Source organism: Rhinopithecus roxellana, chromosome 14 (assembly GCF_007565055.1).
Source record: "Rhinopithecus roxellana isolate Shanxi Qingling chromosome 14, ASM756505v1, whole genome shotgun sequence".
Lineage (NCBI taxonomy): Eukaryota > Metazoa > Chordata > Mammalia > Primates > Cercopithecidae > Rhinopithecus > Rhinopithecus roxellana.
Genome location: NC_044562.1, coordinates 89,219,948 through 89,246,866, shown reverse-complemented (window position 1 = coordinate 89,246,866; position 26,919 = coordinate 89,219,948). Strand labels below are relative to the sequence as shown.

The 26,919-nt window shown below is 44.0% G+C and overlaps 1 protein-coding gene across 2 annotated transcripts in view; it reads right to left on the bottom strand.

Moving 5' to 3' along the window:
• KIAA2012 (KIAA2012 ortholog) overlaps positions 1–26,919 on the bottom strand; it is a 139,643-nt gene that overhangs the window by 101,722 nt on the left and 11,002 nt on the right. For both annotated transcript variants that reach the window (XM_030916551.1, XM_030916552.1), the window contains exons 3-8: positions 17,294–17,453; positions 15,045–15,197; positions 10,614–10,756; positions 8,404–8,587; positions 7,634–7,776; positions 4,953–5,121 (exon numbers count right to left, since the gene is read on the bottom strand). In XM_030916551.1, the coding sequence (XP_030772411.1) occupies positions 4,953–5,121; positions 7,634–7,776; positions 8,404–8,587; positions 10,614–10,756; positions 15,045–15,197; positions 17,294–17,453 (952 nt within the window). The remainder of the gene's footprint in view (positions 1–4,952; positions 5,122–7,633; positions 7,777–8,403; positions 8,588–10,613; positions 10,757–15,044; positions 15,198–17,293; positions 17,454–26,919) is intronic.

The following is a 26,919-nucleotide window of genomic DNA, read 5'->3' as shown; positions in this document are numbered from 1 at the left end:
TGAATTTTGTCGAAGGCCTTTTCTGAATCTGTTGAGATAATCATGTAGTTTTTGTCTTTGGTTCTGTTTATATGATGGATTACGTTTATTGATTTGCATATGTTGAACCAGCCTTGCATCCCAGGGATGAAGCCAACTTTATCATGGTGGATAAGCTTTTTGATGTGCTGCTGGATTCGGTTTGCCAGTATTTTATTGAGGATTTTTGCATCGATGTTCATCAGAGATATTGGTCTAAAATTCTCTTTTTTTGTTGTGTCTTTACCAGGCTTTGGTATCAGGATGATGCCGGCCCCATAAAATGAGTTAGGGAGGATTTCCTCTTTTTCTATTGATTGGAATAGTTTCAGAAGGAATGGTACCAGCTCCTCTTTGTACCTCTGGTAGAATTCGGCTGTGAATCCGTCTGGTGTTGGACTTTTTTGGGTTGGTAGGCTCTTAATTATTGCCTCAATTTCAGAGCCTGTCATTGGTCTATTCAGGAATTCAACTTCTTCCTAGTTTAGTCTTAGGAGGGTGAATGTGTCCAGGAATTTATCCATTTCTTCTAGATTTTCTAGTTTATTTGCATAGAGGTGTTTATAGTGTTCTCTGATGGTAGGTTGTATTTCTGTGGGATTGGTGGTAATATCCCCTTTATCATTTTTTATTGCATCTATTTGATTCTTCTTTCTTTTCTTCTTTATTAGTTTTGCTAGCAGTCTATCTATTTTGTTGATCTTTGCAAAAAACCGGCTTCTGGATTCATTGATTTTTTGAAGGGTTTTTTGTGTCTTATCTCCTTCAGTTCTGCTCTGATCTTAGTTATTTCTTCTGCTAGCTTTTGAATGTGTTTGCTCTTGCTTCTCTAGTTCTTTTAATTGTGATGTTAGGATGTCAATTTTAGATCTTTCCTGCTTTCTCTTGTGGGCATTTAGTGCTATAAATTTCCCTCTACATATTGCTTTAAATGTGTCTCAAAGATTCTGGTATGTTGTGTCTTTGTTCTCATTGGTTGCAAAGAACATCTTTATTTCTGTCTTCATTTCATTATGTACCCAGTAGTCATTCAGGAGCAGGTTGTTCAGTTTCTATGTGGTTGAGTGGTTTTGAGTGTGTTTCTTAATCTTGAATTCTAGTTTGATTGCACTGTGGTCTGAGAGACAGTTTGTTATAATTTCTGTTGTTTTACATTTGCTGCGGAGTGCTTTACTTCCAACTATGTGGTCAATTTTGGAATAAGTGTGATGTGGCGAGGAGAAGAATGTATATTCTGTTGATTTGGAGTAGAGAGTTCTGTGTCTATTAGGTGTGCTTGGTGCAGAGCTCAGTTCAATTCCTGAATATCCTGGTTAACGTTTTGTCTTGTGGATCTAATGTTGACGGTGGGGCGTTAAAGTCTCCCATTATTATTTTGTGGGAATCTAAGTCTCTTTGTAGGTCTCTAAGGACTTGCTTTATGAATCTGGGTGCTCCTGTATTTGGTGCATATATATTTAGGATAGTTAGCTCTTCTTGTTGAATTGATCCCTTTACCATTATGTAATGGCCTTCTTTGTCTCTTCTGATCTTTATTGGTTTAAAGTCTGTTTTATCAGAACTAGGATTGCAACGCCTGCTTTTTTTTTTTCCATTTGCTTGGTAGATCTTCCTCCATCCCTTTATTTTGAGCCTATGTGTGTCTCTGCATGTGAGATGTGTCTCCTGAATACAGCACACTGATGGGTCTTGACTCCTTATCCAATTTGCCAGTCTGTGTCTTTTAATTGGAGCATTTAGCCCATTTACATTTAAGGTTAATATTGTTATGTGTGAATTTGATCCTCTCATTATGATGTTAGCTGGTCATTTTGCTCGTTAGTTGATGTAGTTTCTTCCTAGCATTGACGGTCTTTACAATTTGGCATGTTTTTGCAGTGGCTGGTACTGGTTGTTCCTTTCCATGTTTTGTGCTTTCTTCAGGAGCTCTTGTAAGGCAGGCCTGCTGGTGACAAAATCTCTCAGCATTTGCTTGTCTGTAAAGGATTTTATTTCTCCTTCATTTATGAAGCTTAGTTTGGCTGGATATGAAATTCTGGGTTGAAATTTTTTTTTTTTTTTTTTTTGAGATGGGGTCTCTCTCTGTCGCCCAGACAGGATTGCAGTGGCCGGATCTCAGCTCACTGCAAGCTCCACCCCCTGGGTTCACGCCATTCTCTTGCCTCAGCCTCCTGTGTAGCTGGGACTACAGGCGCCCGCCACCTCGCCCAGCTAGTTTTTTGTATTTTTTAGTAGAGACAGGGTTTCACCTTGTTAGCCAGGATGGTCTCGATCTCCTGACCTCGTGATTCGCCCATCTCGGCATCCCAAAGTGCTGGGATTACAGGCTTGAGCCACCGCGCCTGGTCAAAAATTTAAGAATATTGAATACTGGCCCCCACTTTCTTCTGGCTCGTAGAGTTTCTGCCGAGAGATCTGCTGTTAGTCTGATGGGCTTCGCTTTGTGGGTAACCCGACCTTTCTCTCTGGCTGCCCTTAACATTTTTTCCTTCATTTCAACTTTGGTGAATCTGACAATTATGTGTCTTGCAGTGCTCTTCTTGAGGAGTATCTTTGTGGCATTCTCTGTATTTCCTGAATTTGAATGTTGGCCTGCCTTGCTAGGTTGGGGAAGTTCTCCTGGATAATATTCTGCAGAGTGTTTTCCAACTTGGTTCCATTCTCTCCATCACTTTCAGGTACACCAATCAGACATAGATTTGATCTTTTCACATAGTCCCATATTTCTTGGAGGCTTTGTTCATTTCTTTTTACTCTTTTTTCTCTAAACCTCTCTTCTTGCTTCATTTCATTCATTTGATCTTCAGTCACTGATACTCTTTCTTCCAGTTGATCAAATCAGCTACTGAAGCTTGTGCATGCGTCACACAGTGCTCGTGCCATGGTTTTCAGCTCCATCAGGTCATTTAAAGTCTTCTCTACACTGTTTATTCTAGTTAGCCATTCATCCAATCTTTTTTTCAAGGTTTTTAGCTTCTTTGCAATGGGTTCGAACATCCTCCTTCAGCTCGGAGAAGTTTGTTGTTAACGATCTTCTGAAGCCTTCTTATCTCAACTTATCAAAGTCATTTTCCATCCAGCTTTGTTCCGTTGCTGGCGAGGAGCTGCATTCCTCAGTTGGAAATGCAGAAATCACCCATCTTCTGTGTCTCTCACGCTGGGAGCTGTAGACTGGAGCTGTTCCTATTTGGCCATCTTGGAACCTCCCAAGTATATCTTTTCATTCTGATGTTTTGACGTCTGAGACCTGACTGTCCCTCTGAGGGCTGGCCAATTCCTAGAGACAGTAAATGACTCACCTGGGAACATACCTGTCATATGCACCCCAACCAACCCAGAGTTCCTAACCCCCAACAACCTCCTTTATCAAACTCATACATTCCCAGGCTACCATCTGCCTGCTGTAATTATCAGAGGACCAGTACCAGATAGCAAGGGACAGCCCCTATGCCAGAGAGCTGGCTGAATTATTCAAACTAGACAATTCTAAATCTCCTTAGATTGCTTACTCTGCCTTGCCTGTATTCCTTCTATGAAAACCACAATACAGCCTCTTGCCCGTGCTCCCTGCCTTCTGCCTCCTGGAGGTTGGTGCGCCCCCGTGTGGCCCTGCATGGTGTGGCATGCCTCCTTCTCTTGGGAACTGTGAGTAACAAATGATCTTTTCATTGCCAGCTGTCTCCTGATCTGTTGGCCTCACCACAGCTGAATAATAAGAAGACCTGCATTTTAAAACACTGTGTTGTTGATTTTTTTTTTTTTTTAGGGAGCTGAGTAATTTTTTGGCAAGGTAAAATCTACATATAGTGAATTGCACAGATCTTAAGTGTACAGTTCAATGAGTTTTGACAAATCCATAATCCATACAACCAACCCAGAGTGAGAACATTTTCATCACCCAAGAAATTCCTTCATGTCCTCTTCAATTGGTCTTTTAAGCTCCACTGTTTGGCATTTTTTCCAGTGAGAAGTCCAAACAGTCTTAGAACAAAATGGCTGTCTGTGTGATTCTCAGGAGTCAAACTCTCTAAAAAGCCAGTGGCAGTCTCTGCTGAAGTTTCTAGAAAACTCAGAACTAGGACTCCTGTGAAAACTAGGACACCTTTTGCCTCAAAGGGCCCAGAGAAGTCCCAGAGCAAGAATGTGTCTTAAACAAGAGTACTATGGAATGAAAGGAAAGTCAGAAAGAGTTTTTCCTTGTGATACAGGGTGAGACGTCACTCAGAGGCTTCCCCTAAAAAGCCCACATCGCCAGTTGGAATTGATCTCCCTTGCTCATATTCTCTTAGAACTTTGCTTAGAAGCACGTAATCTTTGTCCTGGCAAAGATTATAGAGGTCATCCCTTACAAAATAACCTAATTCAAAATCAGGAAAATGACTTTTTGGATGAACTTTTATCTTTCTTTTATAAAATGGAGATGCAAAGATTCAAGTGTCATTTTTACTTTGGCTGCCAGGAAACTCACCTAAATCCAGTACTTACATCAAACCATGAATTCATCTCAGATGTCTGATAACATCTATTTCTCTACTCCTTTTACCTAGTTTTTTTTTTTCCAATTTCAATTTTAGTTGTCTTGTTTTATACATTTATTTTTTTGTAAGCTGCCTGAAAAGTTCTTGCCCTTTTATAACACCTATGGTGCATTGGACTTATTTATGTATATACCTGTCTTCCTTTGTCTTCCACAGCTTAACAAAATGCATTGCTTAATGAAGGGTATAATAAATATGTTAAAAATCCAACTGAATATGATCAGAAGAGATCTTCTTCTAGATTTTACCCTTTTTCCTTCTTTAAAAAATATTCTCTGAAGGGGATGATCATAGGGAAGGTCAGCCATGATGTAGGAGCAGGTAGAATTGGCAGGACCCTCCCCCCCCCACCATCCCAGGCTCCCCCTCAGGAGCGCTCATGCACCTGGGACCTACCTCTTTTGTGGGCTTTCTCTTTTGGCGGGTGTTGGATGTGGTAATGAATCTCCACTGGGAAGATGAAGAGCTCTGTTGGGGGCTCATTGGCTTTAAATTGGCTCTTCAGGGGCTCCAAGACTCTGGGTGGTTCTTCTGAGATAGGAGGTAATTTCAAAGCCTTTGGTGCCTGGAGAAAATTTAAAAACAAAACGAACATGGCAGGTATCCAAACCCTGCTGCCTGCAGGGGCAAACGATACTGTCTCTTATTGTATCTCTTGCACCAGGAGCTGCTGAGAGAGGTAAACTAATCCAGCTGGGAGCCGGTATCCGACTTCAGTGGTACCACTTGGTCTCCTGGGATCCAGAATATGCCCCCGTTAATCCTGCCTGTGATTCCTCTGAGACTTATAAACATGCTCAGTTTAAGAGCCTTTGAGAGGATATATAGTCTTTCTTTTTCTTGCAGCTGGAAAAACTGAGCCAGACTAATATGACATATCTGAGATCTCTTTGAACTGATTGGGAGAAATCTCAGCATATGTTGTTAAGGGAAAAAGCAAAGTACAGAACATTGTTTGAGCAAGCTTTCCACTAAGAAAGGGCAGGAAATAGCATTTGTGATTGCTGACCTTATCTAAGCTAAGCCACAATTTCTTCCTCTGTAAAATAAGAGTAATCATACTATCTAATCATAAGGTTGTTGTAAGAATTAAATGAGCTAATATATGCAATTATAATAGTGTTTGAAACTAGGATTATTTCCATATTTCTTTGAGAGTAGACTTTCTTCTCATTAGCATTTATCTAGCCACTAGCAGAAAAAATGGGAGCTTTTTCATGCTTATGTAATATGAACATAGCTGAAAAAGAATCATTGTGTGGCAGAATCAGCAACTGATTTTGTCCAGTTTTTTTCTGTCCCCCAAAAAGTGTGTGTGTGTGTGTGTGTGTATGTGTATGTGTATGTGTGTGTGTATGAGAGATTCACTGGGGGTAGTAGAGCCTCCTGTTTCTAATTATTCAGAGGTTGCTGAAAATTTCTCCTTTTAGTTTGCAACTTTTAACATAGGAACTTGGCTCTGTGAAATGTATACATGTGCTGGTTTCAGGAGTTTAGTTTCATAGGAGGAAAAAGAAAATCATTAGGCCTGCTGTTTGCTCCTGGTCCAAAAAAATCTGGGAAGTCAGACACCCTTCTAGTGTCTCCTTTTTAGTACTCAAAAAGAAAAAAAAAGATCAGAAGCATACAAAAGGAACCTGTGTATTTAGAGTTGATTGAGGAAGGAAATTCAACCAAATCTTTGCAGGGTAATATTTATAATTTCGAGACATTAAGAAAATGATAAACCAAACACATGAACATAGAATCTTTATGTTCCTGGAAACCTTCACTGTCCAGGTGCCGGCTGCCCACACCAACTGCCCTGTTTTGAATACTGACCGTGTGCATATTGTTTGACAAGGTTTACATTGAGAAATCAATGTGGACACTCAAATGATTTGTGTGAGGTATGGCTGACAAGCCAAGATTTAATTTTTTTACCCTAATTAAAAATTTACACAGAGTTTTAATATGGTGGAAAATATTGCTTTGCTCTGTGAAACCGCATACATGGGCAGAGGGAAGGGACTCCTTTCCTCTGGGCCTGGCTCAGTTCTGAGCGGACCCAGGAGCAAAGTTGAGGGCTTTCCTTAGGCCTGTGGTGAGCTTGGCAGGTCAGGCCTGCTGTTCACTCCTGCACCAAAGGAACCTGGGAAGACAGAAGCCCTTCTGGTGTGGATGGAAAGGTTTAGATCAACTCAGACACAGGAAATCTGAGAAAATCTTGAACAGACTGTAAACAACCTCCCTCACTGGCAGCAGGACCACCTGGAGTGCCCATGGCTGCTCGAGGAACACTTCAGATGACATGAATCCCTACAATTAATCAACATCTCTGTAGATCACAGTCAGATACAACGTACTTTCCTAAAAGTGCTTCATCTTTTCTACCAGCCCTGTAAGGTTGACGTTATTATCTGTATACACAGATAAAGTCACTGTGCTCAGAGTGTGTGAGTGACCTGCTCATGTTCCCATGGCTACTCCGGGCAGAACATCCTGGGGCCCTTGCTTGTCCCCATTCATCACTGGTGCTTCCAAACACTGAAGAAAGGCCCACATAGAACTGCAAGGCAGGACCAGGCCAGAGACAGCCAAGGGCATCTCTAATAAAGAAGGTGTATTTGGCTCCCAAAGGAGGTGGATAGACTTGCAAAATTTCCCCTACATTTTCAAAGGCGATAGACCCTCAGTGGAGCCAAACTGTTGCTGGATTCAAGATCTCCAGCATCTTGAATCTGAAGTGGGTTTACTGCTTACAAACTCAAATTCTGTCCTTTAAAACGTTTACAGATAATCCCTTGCCCCTTAAGAAATCAAAGAATTCTGTCGCTGTCAGGGAGTGTGGTAATAACACATGCTTTAAGGTAGAATTGGTGGCAGCTGAAATTCCTTGCCCTTCACAATTTCCAATCTTTAGTAAATTACTACAGTTCTATTCCAGCTACACCTGGTTAGCTCAGACGCTAGAGAGGCCAGTTCTCTTCTGAGACATCCTTCTGAGTCACCTTATTTCTAGATTGGGATTAATCTCTCTCTCTTCCCTCCTCTCTCTCTCTTTCTCCTGCGTGCAGAAACATACATATACACACAACCTTTTTCTTCTTCACTTCTCCAGGGGTGATTATTCCGGAGCCAGTGGCAGATGCTACAGGAGGGAAGAGGCATCTTTCAGCAGGAAGCGCCTGTAACAAGTGGTCACTTCTGGCCTTGTGGAGTTTCACATTCCTTTGTTTATCTTTAAAAACAGGATGAGAATGAGAATACATTAATTGCAGGTATGGGGATGAACAGTTGAGTTTTGACCTTTATCATATTGTGGTTAATGGGGAGAATGGCAGGGAGTGTGCTGGGGCACTGGGACGGCCCTAGCCTTGGGGGAGGGAGGTTCAGAAAGCCCCAGTCTCCTGATCTGGGTTGAGGTCTTGCTGGCTAAGTCAGGCGGTAAAGAGAATGATAACGATAATAATTAATATGTATTGAGCTCTAAATATGGGGAAAGAATTATGTAGAATATTTCATGTACATTAACTCAATTTACACAATAGACTTATGGGGTTATTATTATCCCCATTCTACAGATGAGAAAACTGAGCATCAGCAATATTGGTTAATATGCCCAAGATCACAGCTGTAAGTGGGGGTAACTTGAGCCCAGACAGTATGATTTCCGAATGCATGCAGCTAAGCACTAGGCAAAGAGGCACCTGTCAGAGTCTCATTCCCATGTCCAGCTAGATTCTGGCTTTTATTTTCTAAGGTGAGTGGCACAAAGAAGTGATGTTTGGCATGCCTCAGTGTCCTTAAATGAACTCTGCATGACTGGGTTTACCCAGATCAGTGAGCAAGACATTTGGGTTCTTACCGTTGAGATCTGCCTTCCTATTAGGGAAAGTGCCTCCACAGAATGTGATGTGGGATTTGTCACTTGGGAGACAAGAGTAATCGATGTGGCCATGCCCAAAGGCCTTCCTGGAGGTTTGCTGTGTCTTTTCATTGTATCTTTCCTTTGAAGCATATAAACGAAGGTGTTTCTCTATTGACGTGTCCTAGGGAACGACAAATACACATTCCTGTAAACAGGCTGTTGTAAAGGGGCAGAGCAGGTTTCTTTAACAGCCCTCGTGGTTAGGCTTGTGGTTTCGAGTATGAAATCTCCTTTGCAGGTTGGGAAGAAAAACAAGGTTATAACAGCAAGCTCTCTAATGCTGTTTATTACAATAAAACATTTTATTGTTGTTGATAGAAAGAATGATACTTAGCCATGCCTGACATATAGTGCTGTCTTGTGAAAAAATCACAAGATTTTGATTCAAGATCAAAATGAAGTGCTAGTATTGGTGTCTTTATCCATTATGAAATGTTTCTCAGGCTGAACACAGTGGCTCACACCTGTAATCCTAGCACTTTGGGAGGCCTAGGGAGGAGGATTGCTTGAGCTCAGGAGTTTGAGACCAGCCTGGGCAACATAGCAAGACCCAATCTCTACGAAAAAATTTAAAAAATTAGCCAGGCATGGTGGCACACACTTGTAGTCCCAGCTACTTAGGGGGCTGAGGCAAGAGGATTGCTTGAGCCCAGGAGGTCAAGGCTGTAGTGAGCTGTGGTAGCGCCTCTGCACTCCAGCCTTGGCAACAGAGCAAGATCGTGTCCCTTCCCTACCACCCCCTAAAAATAAAGGTCTCTCCCCACTGCCCTTCCACTCTGTGACTCTTCTCCCCCTTTCCTCTTCTCCTTGGTGTATGACCTTCTTGTAAGTCAAATGAGTTTATTCAGGACGGGAGCAGACGTTGTCTATGTTGCTCTGAACCATTGTTATCTTGTACACACACACACACACACACACACACACACACACACACACACGGCCTTAGAGTTTAGAAAGTGTTTCTACATTGTAACCCATTTAATCCTCACAGTAACCTTGTGAGACATATGATAATAGCTCCATTTTATAGAAGAGGTGAATTCAGGCTCAAAGTTAGTTAACGATTCTTGGACAGGCTCATCATAACTAGCAAAAAGCAGGACCCAAACCAAGGCTTTTCTGAGTCTAAGGCAATAGCTATTTTCTAAACAAGATTAACAGCTGCCAAGATGAGCAAAGAGTCAGGGGAGAATCTGTGGTTACCTAAGTTTGGAAAACCCAGAGTTTAACAAAGTTAAGCTGGTGACTATGTTATAGAACTTCTTGAAGTTCTCTGTATCTATGCATGTGACTTTCCAGGAGGAGAAGGCATGCAGAACTTCCCCAATGTATTTGCCTATGAAACTCTTATTTATTTATTTAGAGGCAGGGTTTTGCTCTGTTGCCTAGGCTGGAGTGCAATGGTGCGATCTTGGCTTACTACAACCTCCTCCTCCCAGGTTCAAGCGATTCTCCTGCCTCAGCCCCCCAAGTAACTGGGATTTCAGTGCCCGCCACCATGCTTGGCTAATTTTTGTATTTTTAGTAGAGATGGGGTTTTGCCATGTTGGCCACGCTGGTCTCGAACTCCTGGCCTCAGGTGATCCACCTGCCTCAGTCTCCCAAAGTGCTGAGATTACAGGCGTGAGCCACCGCACCCAGGCAAAATTTTGTTAAATGGAGCATCTTGCAATGCTAGAGTTCTATATGTGACAGTTCGGGGAAATGGTGGTCAAAAGGGTCAAAGTATTCTTCCCTTCTGTGGAGGTATTAAGAAATGGCAAAGGGAGAGAGAATCCTCTCTGTGGTCAAGAACAATGACAGAGGAGAGCATATTAGAAGTGGTACCTCCGGCCAGGCTCGATGGCTTCATGCCTGTAATCCTAGCACTTTGGGAGGCTGAGGCCGGCAGATTGCCTGAGCTCAGGAGTTCAAGACCAGCCTGGGCAACATGGTGAAACCCCATCTCTACTAAAATACAAAAAAGTAGCCAGGCCTGGTGGTACTTACCTGTAGTCCCAGCTACTCAGGAGGCTGAGGCAGGAGAAATGCTTGAACCCGAGAGGTGGAGGTTGCAGTGAGCCGAAATCACGCCATTGCACTCCAACCTGGGTGACAGAGTGAGACTCCATCTAGGGGGGAAAAAAAAAGAAAAAAAGAAATGGTACCTCTGCCCGCGTTTCGTCTTCCTGCCAGGGCTGCTTCCTGAGTGGTGGCAAGCGAGTCCCCTGACTGCCATGGTTCTTGGCTAGAGGGCCCTGGTCCACATGTCCAGCAGCTCCATCTTCCCCTTCATCCAGGCCCTGTTGACCTGCCAAGGTGAACAATGGGTCAGCTTGTCACCCCGGAAATGGACGCGGTGTTCTTGCTGCCTCCAAACTGCCTCCCTTCTTGCTTCTCTGAGTAAAGGTGCTCAAGGCCCTCCCTTGCTCCCCCTCCTCCCTTATTCTGTATTTCTGATAGTGCCTCCTTGGAAGTGGCAGCCAGGTCTGTGGAAACAGAGTTGCACTAGCAGTCAGGAGGCTCAGGGTTGAGTCTTCATTTCTTGGACACAGTTTCCCCATCTGTAAAATGGGGATACGGATTTCTTGCCCTCACTTCCTTGTAGAGTTATCTGGAGCTCAAATAAGATAATGAATGTGACAGCCCTTTGTAAACTGTGAGAGATTAGTGGATGACAGTGGTGTGATTATGGTGGCGTGACCGCAGCCTGCTCTGTTGTCATGGAGGTGCTCAGCCTGAAGCAAGCTCTTGGGATTCCTGGGCTGTCTCCTGGCTCTTTACTTGTAGAAAAGCCTCTGCCAAATGCAATGAGGTGAGACTGCTGTTTAGCTCTCTGAACTTATACTGTCTGCAACCCTCAGGAAGGATCTGAGTCAACAGACGACTCCAACATAGTTAACAAATCTTTCATCAATGGTTTAAGGGGTCCTGCAGCTGTTTTCATCACTTTCTCAAGGTAGATTTATTGCTGAAACAGTCTGGCAAAGCTTTCTTGTTTGGAGCCAAGCTTTAGCAATACCTTTATTCCCAGCATGCGGCTCCATGGAACAATGCGGGGTTGTCTTTCAACTAGGGGCTCTGGAAGGCTTCGGGGGCCTGTGTGTGATGGATCACAAGACTTCTGGGAGCTGCTTCTCCTCCTGCCTCCAGCCAGCCTCACCTTCCCTCTCTGCTCCCGTTCATTATTTCCATCCTTGGTGTCACTGGGCCAAGAGTCAATTGCCCACAGGTGGGGCTACTCCCTCCCTCCAGCTCTCCTTCCTTTGCCCAGTGGCTCCTGAAGGCCGTGCTGGATGTGAACTGAGGCTGAGTGTTGGTGGAAGAAATACAGGCTCAGGCTCAGGTTCAGGTTCAGAGGGTTTGCTCTGGTTTCAGTGGCCCAGGGAAATCTGATGGGCTGGGGACTCATTAATATGAGGTGACCTGGGGCTACATTAGGCCTGCTCCTGAGAGGACCTCAACTCCATATAGAGTGCAGCACTAAAGACCTTTGGGGATATTCTAGAATGATCCCTTGTAGAATGATTCCTTGGGGTCAAACTAGACACTAACTAGGTCCGTCTTTTCTGGTCAGATTCACCTGGAAGCAAATGCATTTCTGAGGGTGGAGGAAGTGAAACTCTAGCCAAATGGCCACTTACCTACTAAATAGTTTTTTTTTTTTTTTTTTTTTTTTTTTTTTTTTTTTTTTGTGGGGGGCGGCGCAGGGGACGTAGTCTCACTCTGTTGCCCAGGCTGGAGTGCAGTGGTGTTATCTTGGCTCACTGCAACCTCCACCTCCCAGGTTCAAGTGATTCTCCTGCCTCAGCCTCCCGAGTAGCTGGGATCATAGGCATGCACCACCACACCCAGCTAATTTTTGTATTTTCAGTAGAGACGGGGGTTTCACCATGTTGGCCAGACTGGTCTCAAACTGCTGACCTCAAGTGATCCACCTGCCTCAGTCTCCCAAAGTGTTGGGATTACAGGCGTGAGCCACTGCGCCCAGTCTGAACAGTCTTACACATTGGGTATCTAAGTTGGGGTAGGGGGCATTGTGAGTAGGGGGAACAGAGAGACAATTTTCCCTTTGGTGATATCCCAGGTGAGTTTGAATGTGTGATTCAATCAATGCGAGGGGAAACAGAATTTTTTTTCTTAGTAAACATCATCACCTGATTCATTTATTTGTGCTTAATAGAAACAGGTTTGCAAGTAAAGTATTGGAAGCTTCAGTTGTTGAAAGGAGACCACAAAATTTCGTCTCTCTGGATCTCAGATGTGGATTCAGATAATCCAGATAATGTGCCTTGGAGTAGCTCTGTCCTCTCCTGTTATTTTTCGCAAACAACCAGGGAGGAAGGAATGCAGACCCCAGTATTTGCATTTTACGTATGCACAAACTGAAGATGCAGAGAGCATAAGTGACGTAGCCAACATCACATTGTTGGAGACCTGGGATTTGCAGCTGGGACTTTTGCTACTTCTTCAGATACAGTGTTGGGCAAAGAGAGGGAAACCAGTGGAAGATAAGGTTCAAACAAATGAAAACATCAGTCAGGGTTCAAGTTACAGCCACTGAACTATTTTTGCTTCTTTTAAAATAGATTTTTTTGGCCACTGTGATCAGGGGCAATTGGGCATTCCAATTAGTAATTATGCTTAGAACACAAGCTAAGGAGGTATAATGAACATTTACTGAGCACATAGTATGTGCCTGCTTCTAGTACTACAGTATCTCATTTAATTCCCACATGCAACCCTGTGAGATAAAGATGGGTATGGTCATCTCCATTTTATAAATGAGAAAACCGAGGCCCAGAGTGGCTACATGGCTTGGAATCAGTGCTAATGGCCACATGTTTAATCACTATTTGATACAGCCTCTTTGTTTTCTGCCTGATTGTGACAGCTCCTTAGCATATGGCATCAATTAGGAAAGACTTTATCCCTCAGGTGTGCAGTGTTACTCCAGCCATAAAATGAAAGCCCTGAGGCCGAAAGCGGTGACTGATACCTGTAATCCCAGCACTTTGGGAGGCAAAGGTGGGAGGATCACTTCAGAACAGGAGTTGAAACCAGCCTGGGCAACATGGTGAAACCCCATCTCTACAAAAAAATACAAAAATTAACTGGGAGTGGTGGTGTGCTCCTACAGTTCCAGCTGCTTAGGAGGCTAAGTGGGAGGATCGCTTGAGCCCAGGAATTCAAGGCTGCAGTGAGCCGTAATCACACGGCTGCACTTCAGCTTGGGTGACAGAACAGGAGCAAGACCTTGTCTCTAAAAAAAAATAAAAAATAGAATAAAATAAAAAAGAAAAGAAAAAGAAAAAAAAGACTCAAGTGAGATGTGTGGTTGGTTGAACTATGTAATGGCCTCAGGCTCTGAGAACCTGCCATGTTCTTCTCCATTCATTCGATAAACCAGATTCTCTACTTATCCTGACCAGATCATTTCCCCAAAGATGGGGGTTGGTCAGCCACTGCCACTGTTTCTGGAAAATTTCATTATACAAATTTTAGAGGCAGGGTCTCACTTTGCCACCCAGGCTGGAGTGCAGTGGTGCCATCATAGCTCACTACAGCCTTGAATTCCTGGGCTCAAGTGATCCTCCTGTCTCAACCTCCCAAGTAGCTGGGACTACAGGCATGTGCCACCACGCCCAGCTTAAATTTTAAATTTTTTATAGAGACAGGGTCTCACTATGTTGCCCAGGCTGGTCTCAAACTCCTAGCCTCAAGCAATCCTCCCTCTTTGGCCTCCCAAAATGTTGGGATTACAGGAATGAGCCACTGAGTCTGGCCAAAAATCTTATTTTGGGCTCTTGTTCTTTTATTTTCTCAAGAACTCTGCTACCAGCCAAGGCTCTTGTCTTTGCCTATCACTGCTACCCAGTTGTCTTTTCACATCTCCCTTACCAAAGGCGACTTCTGGTTCTTTTAATGCTTCAAGTTCCATAGAATAATATTGACAGGGTCAATCCCCATACTACTAAACAGTTTACAGATGGCTTGCAATAATTTTCTGTATAGCCACGATGTAGATCTTATTGTGCCCATTACAGAGATGAGCAAATAGAAGCTCAAAGAGGTTAAATGACTTGCTTAAGATCTTACATTAGTAAGTGAGAGAACAGCCACTTCGATACACATTTCTGGCTCCAAATCCTAGATATATATTTCACATTATATTGCCACAAAAATCACAGGATTAAGGAATATGAGTGGAACAGATCTAAGAAATCATCTAAAATCTAGAGTCTAGACCTACACTGCCACACACAGTAGCCACCAGCTGCATGTGGTTATTTAGATATAAATTAATTAATGTAATATAAAATAAAAAGCTCAGTTTCACTGTTGTACTACTACATTTCAAGGGCTCAGTAGCCACATGTGGCTAATGGCCACTTTATTGGACAGCCCATAGGGAACATTCCATCACTGTGAAATATGTTATTGGACAGTGCTGGTCTGCACTAACCCCTCATTTTACAGATTGAGGACTATGCAACCCAGAATCCCAAGACCTTGTTTTGGGAAATGCCATTTTAAGATGTTAACAATTCAAATATCTGAGAACCGGTCATAAAATCAACCTGCAAATCAACATGTACCTTGTTCAAAAGATTTTCCTTGTTGAATCCAAAATGAAGGGAAGACAGGCAGATGGTATTTTGGGGGTACACCTGAAAGATCTTGTTGTGGCCTGAGCTTCTTTGGTACATTAAGTTGACTGTCCTGGAGCAGCACAGAATCCTTGATGTATCCTGAAGAGCACATCAGGGGATATTGATAGAAACAGTGGTCACCAACTTCAAGTTCTCAGTGGTAACTACAAGGTTCCTCACTGGCACTAGTCTTGGCTTTGGACATTGCCCATTAGGGAAGACAATTAGAAGATGAGGGAGATTAAAAAGTCAGATAGAACCCATAGAGGCTTGTCTATCCAGTGCCTTAGGTGCTTCTGGTTCTGTGCTACATGTGTACTTCCTCCATCCCATCATTCCCAAGAAATGAGTCTCCCGGGTGGAAGGAACATGGCTGCTTCTTTGGGGCAAAAAGCTCCTTCTGCCTCAGGAGGAGATCCAGTGGTAGTGGATGTATCCTATTTGCTTCTGTAGGCCCCATGGTCAGCAGCCTCCTCAATCCATCATTCTATAAGTATTTATTGAGGGCTTCCCTATGGGCTCACCCCTCAGCTAGTCAGTGAAGTAGATACAATGGAACCAAACTTGGGCCCTTTTAAAAGGCACTCAATAGTCTATTGGAGAGACAGAGCTCTCTTGTGTTCTGTATGGCTCTGAGTGTCAGTGTAATATAAGGTCAGAAAACAAGGAGCTCAATATTGACTGGAGTTTTCAGCAAAGACTTTGTAGAAGGTGTGAGCTTGAAGGGTGGGGAGGATTAATCATAGGGGTGTAAAGAAGTCCCAGAGAATATATACATTAGTGTCACAAAGTGGGGAGTTCTGAGATGTGCAGGAAGAGGGTGGTGGGGCCACTGGACTGATGGGCTCACACCAGATTCTTGCCATTGTGCCTCCAGCTTGAGGGTCTCACCTTCAAGAGGGGCTTTGGCAAGAAATTATGGCAAGGAGCTCAAGAATGCATTTGTGTGTGTGTGTATCTTTCCTTAAACCACATGTTTTAGCCATAGATTCCCATAGAGGACGCGGAGACTTTTTTTGAGGTTAAGAGGGTCCTTCATTCTGGGGAATGTTGCACCTAGTCTATAGGAGAGTGGCCTGCTCTGCCCTCTGCTCCACCCATGAGAAGCACTTCTTTGGTTAAGTGGCTCTTTCTCAAAAGTGTCAAATAACTGGAACTGCCTATAACTGTGGAACTGCCCTGAGAGTAAAACCAATGACTGGATGAGCCCACAACTTTCATTTTGCTTCAAGTCACCACTTGTTGGGGGAGTGAATTGCTTTCTCTTCTTCCTCAGGGTAAACCTATAAAGCAGGAAGAAAGTCAGTCTTTCTCTGGTCCTGGCTGTTTCTTGTTGCTGAAGAAGTGACAAACAGCCGAGTGGGTACTGGCACATTCGCTGCTCACTCTTCTCATCCCAAATAGGCTTGCCAAATAAAATACAGGATGTCTAGTTAAGTTTGAATTTTGGATAAACAAGGAATACTTTTTTAGTAGAAGTACATCCCGAAGATTGCAAGTGTAACTGTTTATGCATGTTGCAGGGGTGGGTATGCACGTGCTAAATCTGGCAACCCTAATCCCCAACCACTTCCCATTTTTGTTTTCAAGCATTTACAGAGTGCATTTACAGTCTGTTCATCAGAAGGGTGTACATCCCACTCCTAATGGATTATGCTGAAGAGCCGCCATTTTTAAGAGGAGGAGTCCTAACATTTCACTTCCGGGAGGACCTGGGATCACCTCAGATGGGGAACTAAGGAATGCTGGGAAGAATGTGGAACTGTGGGAGTGCAGGGTGGATCTGACTTCTGGTCCCAGCTCTGCTTTTGACTGAATGATCTTGGACAAATTACTTTGCCTCTCTGGGCTTCTTATTCCTTATCTTGTAAAAGGTGGGGGTTGAACTGGAGGGTCTCTGAGTGGAGAAGATTGGGAAGAAAGTTCTGGCCTGGATATGGCACGTGAGGCTGCTGAGGGCGAAGGGTGGGAGTGAAGGCAGGACTTCAGGCCGTTCTTCCCTCTGCAAATGCTTCAGAGGACAAAGGGCGGGAGCTGTGAAAGGTGTTTGTGGGCTACCAGGTGTGGGGACTTTGCTTTAACACAGAATTGGGCTTGAAATCCTGGTGTTTCAGGTCTTAATGGAAAACACACTGTCACACCAGAATGGGAGGTGGGGTAGTTTGGGGTGTGACCCCCTCCCATTTCCCACTGACCTGCGCACCAGAGCCTATACATGGCGTCTGGGGGCCAAGTCCGCAGGAGGCCTCGGAGGTATCTCTTGGCTGAATGTCCCGGCTGGATCTGCCGTTGGGCCTGGCTCTCCAGCTGGCTTCGGAAGTGGAGGTATGGTTGCCAGGCTCTGTCCTGCTGTCTCTGTGGGAACACCAGTCAGGAAACAGTACAGCTGCTAAACCCTGAGCCACCCATTGATATAGGCTGGTTAGCACAGTCTTCATCAGTAACCCAGGAAACTCCCAGAAGGTGCCAGAAGGCACCAAAAACAGATGCCTTGGCTAATAGACATAAACCAGGAGCCCTCAGAGCAAAGCTCTGAAAGGCCCCTGCAGGTTTGCAGTTGGAAGCAGAAGAAGAAATGACATATACCAGACTCCATCTTGAGATAGAGCATTAGGAAAGGATAAAAACTTCAGAAGAAAACACATTACCTAGTTCAGCCTGTGGACATCATTTTAGTGTCTTCAAAAATGGCTCTGTACTGTAATGGGAAAGCCAGCTCACAAATCTGCATTGGCATTCAGTGTTTGTAATATGAATAATGGGACAGACAAATCATGTCCGTGTTCACGGGGCACCTGGCATTTTGAAAATATCTGGCTCTGATGCATTTCATTTAAGCTGGGGAGAATTTTCTGGGAACCTACCTGCCAAAGTCAGTGCCACTATGCAAGACATCATGGGGAATAAATATGGATAATAACATCTTACAATTGACTAGGAATTTACATTATAATGTAATGTAAATTACATTTATAGATGTAGAGAACTTTCACCTCATCTGTAATCCTATAAGGTGGACTGAGTTACTATAACCACTTAACTGATGTAGAAACTCTCAGAGGATGATTGCTTAGGCACAAGAATAGCAAATATGTGATATTTGTGTTGACATCTCTCACCCTCCCCAGTGTCCATGGCAGACATTCCTAATCAATCACAGAATTCTTGACTGCTTAACTGAAGGTGATCTCAGAATCCATTCTCTTCTTAAAAACATTTTTGAAACTGAGGCATAATTTTTTTTTTTTTTTTTTTTTTTTTTTTTTTTTTTTTTTTTTTTTTTGAGATGGAGTCTTGCTCTGTCGCCCGGGCTGCTGAGGCATAATTTATATAACATAGATTATACAGAGCTTGGATGTTCATTTGATAAATATTGACAATTGTATATACCTTTGTAACCACCACAGAAAACAAAATCCAGAACATTTTCATCCACTCAGGAAGTCCCTCATGCCACTTTTTAGTCAATATCCTCCTACCCACCAGGTAATTGCTATTCTGATTTCTAACACCGTGGACTATTTTATTCTGTTCTTGAACTTCATATGAATGGAAACAGACAGCATATATTCTTGGATGCTCCACAAAAGTGATCCACACAGTGTGCCAGTGAGAACTGGCATGAGAGATGAAGCCCACTTAGTCCCCTTTGGCTAAGGAACTCTCCCAAGGCAACGATACAGCCTGGAAGGATAGAGGACAACTGTGTGGAGCCAGTTAGAAGTGGAGTTGGGCTTGAATCTAGGGTTTCAGAATCCACATCAGTGCAAAGCCTCTTGTTCTTCAACAACTGACCATCTCATCAAAGGACCAGGAGTTAGCACCATGAACCAGCTTGATATCAAAACAATAAACAAAGATGTTTTGAAGCAGGTGCCTCAGTGAGTGTCCCAGACTGTAAGAACTATCTTCTAGGGAGACCAGCATTTTCATACGTGTTAGGATGCAGTAAATCCTGACTCAACAGACTTGAACAATGAGGAAGAAAGTTTGTTGTCTCATGTAACAAAAAGACCAAAGGCTAGAGAATACCAGGGTTGGTTAATTCAGTGGCTCAATAGCTCTGGCATTCTGAAACTCATCCTGTAGGCACCAAATCTCTTTCTGCCCTTCAGAACAGTCTTTCATTTCAGTCTTTTTTTTTTTTTTTTTTTTTTTTTTTTTTGAGACGGAGTCTGGCTCTGTCGCCCAGGCTGGAGTGCGGTGGCCGGATCTCAGCTCACTGCAAGCTCCGCCTCCCAGGTTCACGCCATTCTCCTGCCTCCGCCTCCCAAGTAGCTGGGACTACAGGCGCCCGCCTCGTCGCCCGGCTAGTTTTTTGTATTCTTTAGTAGAGACGGGGTTTCACCGTATTAGCCAGGATGGTCTCGATCTCCTGACCTTGTGATCCGCCCATCTCGGCCTCCCAAAGTGCTGGGATTACAGGCTTGAGCCACCGCGCCCGGCCTCATTTCAGTCTTATGGGCCTGCAGAGGCTGAACAATGGACACAGGGAAACATCAAGTGGGTCCAAAAAGCACAAGCTGAAGAGTGGGAAGGAGACAGCCTGTGAGAAAGCTTGGGAAAGAGCCTTGGATTTACGGCCAGAGCACCTGGGCTCAAGGCCTGCTCTGCCTCAGGGGAACTTTATGATCTTGGGTGAGCTCTGGAACCTTCTGAACCTCTCTCTAAAATGGAGCTAAATTGTGGTAGAGGGAATGGAGAGTGCATGGGTTCTGGAATCAACTCGAGAGTCAGGTTTCACAGTGCCTGGCACATACTGGGGCTTCAATATTGTGGGGGAAATGAATAAATGAACAAATAGTTCCAATCCCAGCCCCACCATTTCTCAATCATGTAATTGTTATATAATTTCACCCATAATACTGACATAATACCTCCTTTTTGGTGTAAATGAAATAATGTAAGTGAACGGTGTCCCACTGAGCCAGCTTATAGTAAGGTGACAGGGTGCATCCTCTCACTCCCTGTCCGCCCTGCACTTGCGAAAGCGCTTTCTAATCTCTCAGAACTCCTAAAGGGAGCTGAGGAGAACACAGTGGAGACTGAGCAGAGGCTTTGCCTTAAGATGGGATTGATCTTGAGATCTTGCCCCATCCTTGGGCATGTTAATTACTTCTCTGAGTAATTTTACTCAGTGTCCTCAGTGTAAGGATTAGATGAGCTGAGGTATGTAAAATACTTAATGCTTAGCACATAGTAGGTGGTGAACAAATATTAGGTCTTTTCTCCTTTCCCTTGTCCAGGTGGTGGGAGATTATGCTAACTGCCCAACACTTATTCCCCCTCGCTTCTTTTTGCTAAAAAAGCCCCAATTTTTTGTCAGCAGATCCCCTTTCCCAAATAGTCATCCCTCGTTATCTGTGGGGAATTAGTTCCAGGACCTCTGTGGATATTAAAATCTGTGTATGCTCAAGTCCCTTATATATTATAAAATGGTGGTAGTAATATTTGTACAGTATAGCTTGTATGCATCCTCCCTATACTTTACATTGTTTCTAGCAATTTATGATACTGAATACAATGTAAATGCGGTATAAATAGTTGTTATACTTTCTTTTTGTTTGTTTGTATTGTTATTTTTTTCTGAATATTATTATTATTATTATTATTTTTTTTTTTTTTTTGAGATGGAGTGTCGCTCTGTCGCCCAGGCTGGAGTGCAGTGGCCGGACCTCAGCTCACTGCAAGCTCCGCCTCCCGGGTTTACGCCATTCTCCTGCCTCAGCCTCCCGAGTGGCTGGGACTACAGGCGCCTGCCACCTGGCCCGGCTAGTTTTTTGTATTTTTTTAGTAGAGACGGGGTTTCACTGTGTTAGCCAGGATGGTCTCGATCTCCTGACCTCGTGATCCGCCCATCTCGGCCTCCCAAAGTGCTGGGATTACAGGCTTGAGCCACCGCGCCCGGCCTTTTCCTGAATATTCTTAATCCCTGGTTGGTTGAATCCAGGGAAGTGCAGACATGGAGGGCCTTGCTTTCCCAGACTCCGTTGCATCTCAGAGTGGCCAAGGGACCTAGCTCTGGTCAATGAAACTAAGGGGAAACTATTGGGAGCCTCTGGAAGGTCTTTGTTTCTTTAGAGAAGGAACAGCTGTGCGAGGATGGCTTGCTGGCCCCTTTCTTCTGCTGTGAACCCAGATGTGACCTCTGAAAGTACGGGACCATCTTGTGAACATGTGCTAACAAGCCTAATTAGAAAAACCAACATTCAAAGAATGGTGGAAGGAAAAGATAGCGCTTGCGTCCTTAATGGCATTGGTGAGCAGCTGGGCAAGCATGAAACTCCTGCCCCTTCACTTTGTGTTACTTGAGATAATTAAATCTCTTTATTGCCTAAATCAGGAGTTGGCAGACTTTTTTTTTTTTTTTTTTTTTTTTGAGACTGTCTTGCTTTTTCAACCAGGCTGGAGTACAGTGGTGCTAATTTGGTTCACTGCAACCTCTGCCTCCTGGGTTCAAACGATTCTCCTGCCTCAGCCTCCAGAGTAGCTGGGATTACAGGTGTGCACCACAATGCCTGGCTAATTTTTATATTTTTTGTAGAGACAGGGTTTCACCATGTTGGCCAGGCTGGTCTTGAACTCCTAACTTTAAGTTATCCACCTGTATCAGCTTCCCAAGGTGCTGGGATTATAGGCGTGAGTCATCATGCCCAACCTGGAAGGTATTTTTAAAGGGCCAGAGAGTAAATATTTTAGGCTTTGCAGGCCGTATGGTCTCTGTTGCCACCACTCAACCTGTCCTTGTAGTGCAAAAGCATCCATAGACAATATGTAAACAAATGGTCATGGCTGTGTTCCAATAAAACTCTATTTACACAAACAAGTAATGGGCAGGATTTGGCCAGTGAACAGTGTTTGCTGATTCCCCAACTTCAACCATTGATAATTATGGTTATCAATGATTGATATCAACATATCAAATATGTTGCTTGCAGCCAAAAGTATTTCTGATACATGGATACGATATGGGAGCAACAAATTTAAAGCTGCTACAGATTGAAGGGATGGGAAACAAGCACTGGAGAAAAGGGGATGATTAAGATGGATTGATAACTAATAAAATCACATCAAGTGAGTCCAAAATGCACAAGCGGCAGAGTGGGAAGGAGACAGCTTGTGAGAAAGCCTGGGAAAGTGCTCTAGATTTAGGGCTAGAGTGCATGGGTTTAAGGTTCAAGATAAAAGAAAGCGTGGCTTACTATTCAATTGACTTTACTCCTTGGGGACTTATGAATTAAATGAATGCTTAGAATTCAAACATAGAGCATCACCTGCTCCTGGAAAGTTTATGTGGCAGGTACTTCAAGTGCAAAAACAGCCTAGAAATTCAGTCTCATGTGGTCTTGAGGCTTTTCCCAGAGGACATGAAAGAAAGAATTATAGAGAGGATGGTGGAAGCTAAATGACACTTTTACTCACTCAAGTTTTTCATTCAGTCATATGATAAATATTTGTTGGGTACTTTTTATATGCCAGACACTGTGTTGGGCCCTGAAATATGGAACCATTAGACCAGAGGCCTTTTCTGGGTGAATTGGAACCTCACTTCTTTTCCGTGAATCTTTGCTTTGTCTGACTTTTCTCTGAATGCAGTAAGGACCAGTCTCTTCCGAGATGCTGTGGTGGCCCCTGTGCAGATGGCATGATGTGCTATTTGAGTCTGGACAAGAACCCTTGTAGTTTCTCATTAGTGGGCATTTCTTTTTCTTTTCTTTCTTTTTTTTCTTTCTTTTTTTTTTTTTTTTTTTTGAGAAAGAGTTTCGGTCTTTCGTCCAGGCTGGAGTGCAGTGGCATGATCTTGGCTCACCGCAACCTCTGCCTTCCGGTTTCAAGTGATTCTCCTGCCTCAGCCTCCTGAGTCGCTGGGATTACAGATACCCAACACTACACCCGTCAAATTTTTGTATTTTTAGTAGAGACGGGGTTTCACCATGTTGGCCATGGCTGGTCTCGAACTCCTCACATCATGATCCACCTCCCTCAGCCTCCCAAAGTGCTGGGATTACAGACGTGGGCCACTGTGCCCAGCCATTAGTGGGCATTTCTGAAGCATCAGCTTGGTTCTGAAGCTTTACTGAGAAGCTTGCACCATGGTGCAGAGAGTTGCCAAGAAGAGTTAGGGAATCCTAGACCAGGAATTTAGAGTATTTACATATATTTTTGCTTAGGGTTTGGAAGCTGATCTTGGTGTATTCATTTTCTATTGCTGTTATTAACAAATTACTATACATTTAGTGGTTTAAACAACACACATGTGTTATTCTCGTACTCTTCTGAAGGTTAGAAGTTTGAAATGGGTCTCACTGGGCTAAAATCAAGGTGCTGACAGGTCTGAGTTCCTTCTAGAGGCTCTAGGGAAGAATCTGTTTCCCTGCCTTTTCCAGCTTCTAAAGGTCACCCCCAGCTTCATTGCTTGGCTTGTCACCCTTTCCTCCATCTTCAAAGGCAGCAACATTGAATCGAGTCCTTCTCAGGCTGCCCTCTCTCTGATCATTCCTTCTGGTTCCTTCTGCTTTTAAGGACTCTTGTGCTTACCTTGGGCCCACCTGGATCATCCAAGATAATCTCCCCATTTCGAGGCCATCTTTTGAGGACAACCTTAATTCCATCTGCAACCTTGATTTCCCTTTGCCCTGTAACCTCACAGGTCCCAGGGATTAGGGCAGAGATATCTTTGGCAGAACATCCTGTCTACCACATTCTCTTTATGCTTTTTTCTAGTTTTCTGGTCTCTTTTAATAACTTCTCAAATTATGCCCGTGAGGTTGGTTAATAATGTCCCATCTCATTGGATAAACTGAAGCACTGAGGGATGCCCAAGGCCTGCTTAGGGCGACCGAAGAGACCAGTCAGGGTGAAATCTACTTACTCACTTCCAACCTGTTGAAGGATATTTTCAGTGGAAAACAGCAAAATATAAGAAAGCATGTATAGTATAATTACAACCTCACACAAGTATATCCTGTATATAGTCATGGTGGAAAGACTGGAAGAAAATAGATGAAAAAGCTAATAATGGCAGTATTAGGGTGTTGGGCTTAAGACTACAAATAGTTCTTTCTTCTCTCTTTTTTTTTAATAAAATCAAGTTTTCAGTAATATAGTTAGATTATATTTCTAAATAGAAAACATGTTAAAAATTAATTAATTTTATGGCACCCACCCTCTTCTCATGCGTATTTCTTTAGTTCTTCCCTTAAGTTATTCTAGACCTAACCACCCACTCAAAAATCACTCTAAAATATAAAAGGAGACAGAAGGGAGCCAGGAAGGGAGTTTCTGGAACAGGGAAATAAACATGACAGCAGGAGGCTGGCTACGGATGGTTTCAGACTGTTCAGGCCTGCCTGGGCTTTGCCAATCAACCCCAGCTTCGGGTTTCTTCTGCAATGAGTAATTAGTGTGCACAGGGTGGCCTGTTATCCACATTCCACCGTGAGCGCTGCCTTTAACGAGGGACTTGCTCTGGCCAGTTGCCTCTCCTGATGTATATCAGGTCTATGAATGCAGAGGCACTAAGGGCAATCCCGTGTACCTGTCCCTTCCCCCGCACTGGCTGTCCTGTCCACCTGCTATAGTGCTGGCTGCTGAGGGTTTTCAGAGGATGGAAGGAGACGGTAGGGTTTGTGCTCCTGCCCAGCAGATATCAGGTGACAGGGCGCCAGAGTCCCCAGGAAGGCAATGAAGGCCCAGGCCCAGGCAGCCAGTTGCCATCATACTGCAGCGGGTGGCCCAGCCTTTGTGTGCAGGACTCAGCAGAAGGGTGAAGAGAGAAGCCCCCAAATCCCAGAAATGGCAGGCACAGCCCTCCACAATTTGGCCCCACCCACGTCCCAAGGTATATTTCCATCAGGCAGCCTGGGAGTGACCCTGACTTCCCCTGCCCTGCACCTTCTCCCCTAGAGGCCTCTGCTCACCTAAGCCTCGAAGGTCTCACCCTGCTTATCTTTACAAGACCCAGCTCAAATACTACCTTCTCCAAGAAGCCGCTCTAGATTTTTCCCAGTAAGAGGCAGTCACACTCTCTGCCTTTATTAGGAAATCATAATCTCGCTCCTCTCATGGACTGACTTGTATCAAAATGTCACTGGGGCACAAATCTGCCTCTTTCACCAGATTGTGCACTCCTGGTGGGTAGAGGTTAGAGCCCCCCCGCCTACCCCCACCCCCACCCCCACCCCCACCCCCACCCCCACCTTCCCCGGCCACATCCTTGTAACCAATATGTCATTAAACAATTTGTTGAGCATCTGCTATGTGTCAGGCACTGTTTTAGGCCCAGGGCAGTTCCTGACTACTCAGATGTTGGCTCGGTTGAATGGAAAAACCCAATAATGTCTGCATATTACTGCTGACCACCTGTGCTCTGAGCTGCCTGCTCCAGCCAGAAGTCCTTCTCTCAGGAGGGGCACAGCTGGCATCTGCTCGCCCTCAGTCAGGCTTGCTGGAGTCAGTGTTCTCTGGCAAAGGCCAAGCCTTAGAACAGGGTGACTGCTCATTGTTGCTGCACCTGTGCATGTGTGACTGGAGCCAGCCTTGGGGCTGCCAGGTGAGTGCAACTGGAGTAGAGGTGGGGGCAGGGTGGGAGGGGAGAGAGGCCACTTGCAGCTGTGCCTGGAAAGCATCCTACATCCCCAGCCTGACTTTGATTAGCCTTGTGCAAACACTGCTGCTCTCAGCCAGCCCTTTCTCTGCAGGTTTAATTTCTGGGATTCTGTGCAAATGATAACTCTCTCTCCTGTCTATCTGTGGTGAGCATATGTTCCTGGATACCAGGCCATAAAGAAGAGAGTCGTTAAGTGGTCTGAATTTTCTCATTAATGCAGTGTTGTAAGAAGGCTTGATCCCTGACCAAACCATTCAGCATCAAAGATTTGACCAGCCATATGTCATAAATGTGAAGGTACAACTAGGATTGCTAGCAGCAAAAATTAGGCTCCAGGTCCTACAAGAGCTCAATCTGCCTGGATTTGAATCCTGTCTTGGTGACTCACTAGCTGTGTGACCTTAGGGAAATTATTTGATTCATCTGTGCCTCAGTTTCTTTATCTGTCAAGTAAGGATGACAAAAGTACATACTTTACATACAAAAAAAAAAAAAATGAAATTGGACTCTTACCGTACACCCTTTACAAAAGTTAATTCAAAATGGAGCAAAAACTCTTAGAAAAGTTTTCCCCTAGAGTTTACAACCATAGGGGAAAAGCTTCATGACACTGAGTTTGGCAATGAGCTTTTGAATATGATATCAAAAGAACAGGCAAAAAAGAAAAAAATAGATAAGTTGGACTGCACAAAAATTTAAAACTTTTTTTTTTTTTTTAAGGCAGAGTCTCGCTCTGTCACCCAGCCTGGAGTACATTGGCACGATCTTGGCTCACTGCAACCTCCGCCTCCCGGGTTCAAGCAATTCTCCTGCCTCAGTCTCCCTACTATTGTGCATCAAAGGACACTATCAACAGAGTGAAAAGGCAGGGAACCCATGGAGTGGGAGAAAATATTTGTAAATTTGTATCTGGTAAGAGATTAATATCCAGAATACCTCTCTTTGAGAGAGAGAGAGACAGAGACATGGTCTCAGTTTGTCACTCAGACTGGAGAGCAGTGGTGTGATCATGTCTCACTGTAGCCTCGATCTTTTGAGCTCAAGTGATCCTCCTGCCTCAGCCTCCCAGAGTGTTGGGATTACAGGCATGAACCAATTATTCAGAATATCTAAGAACTCCTACAATTCAATGACAACAAAACAAACAACCCACTTAAGAAAATAGACAAAGGACTTGAATAGATATTTCTTCAGAAAAGATATACAAATGGC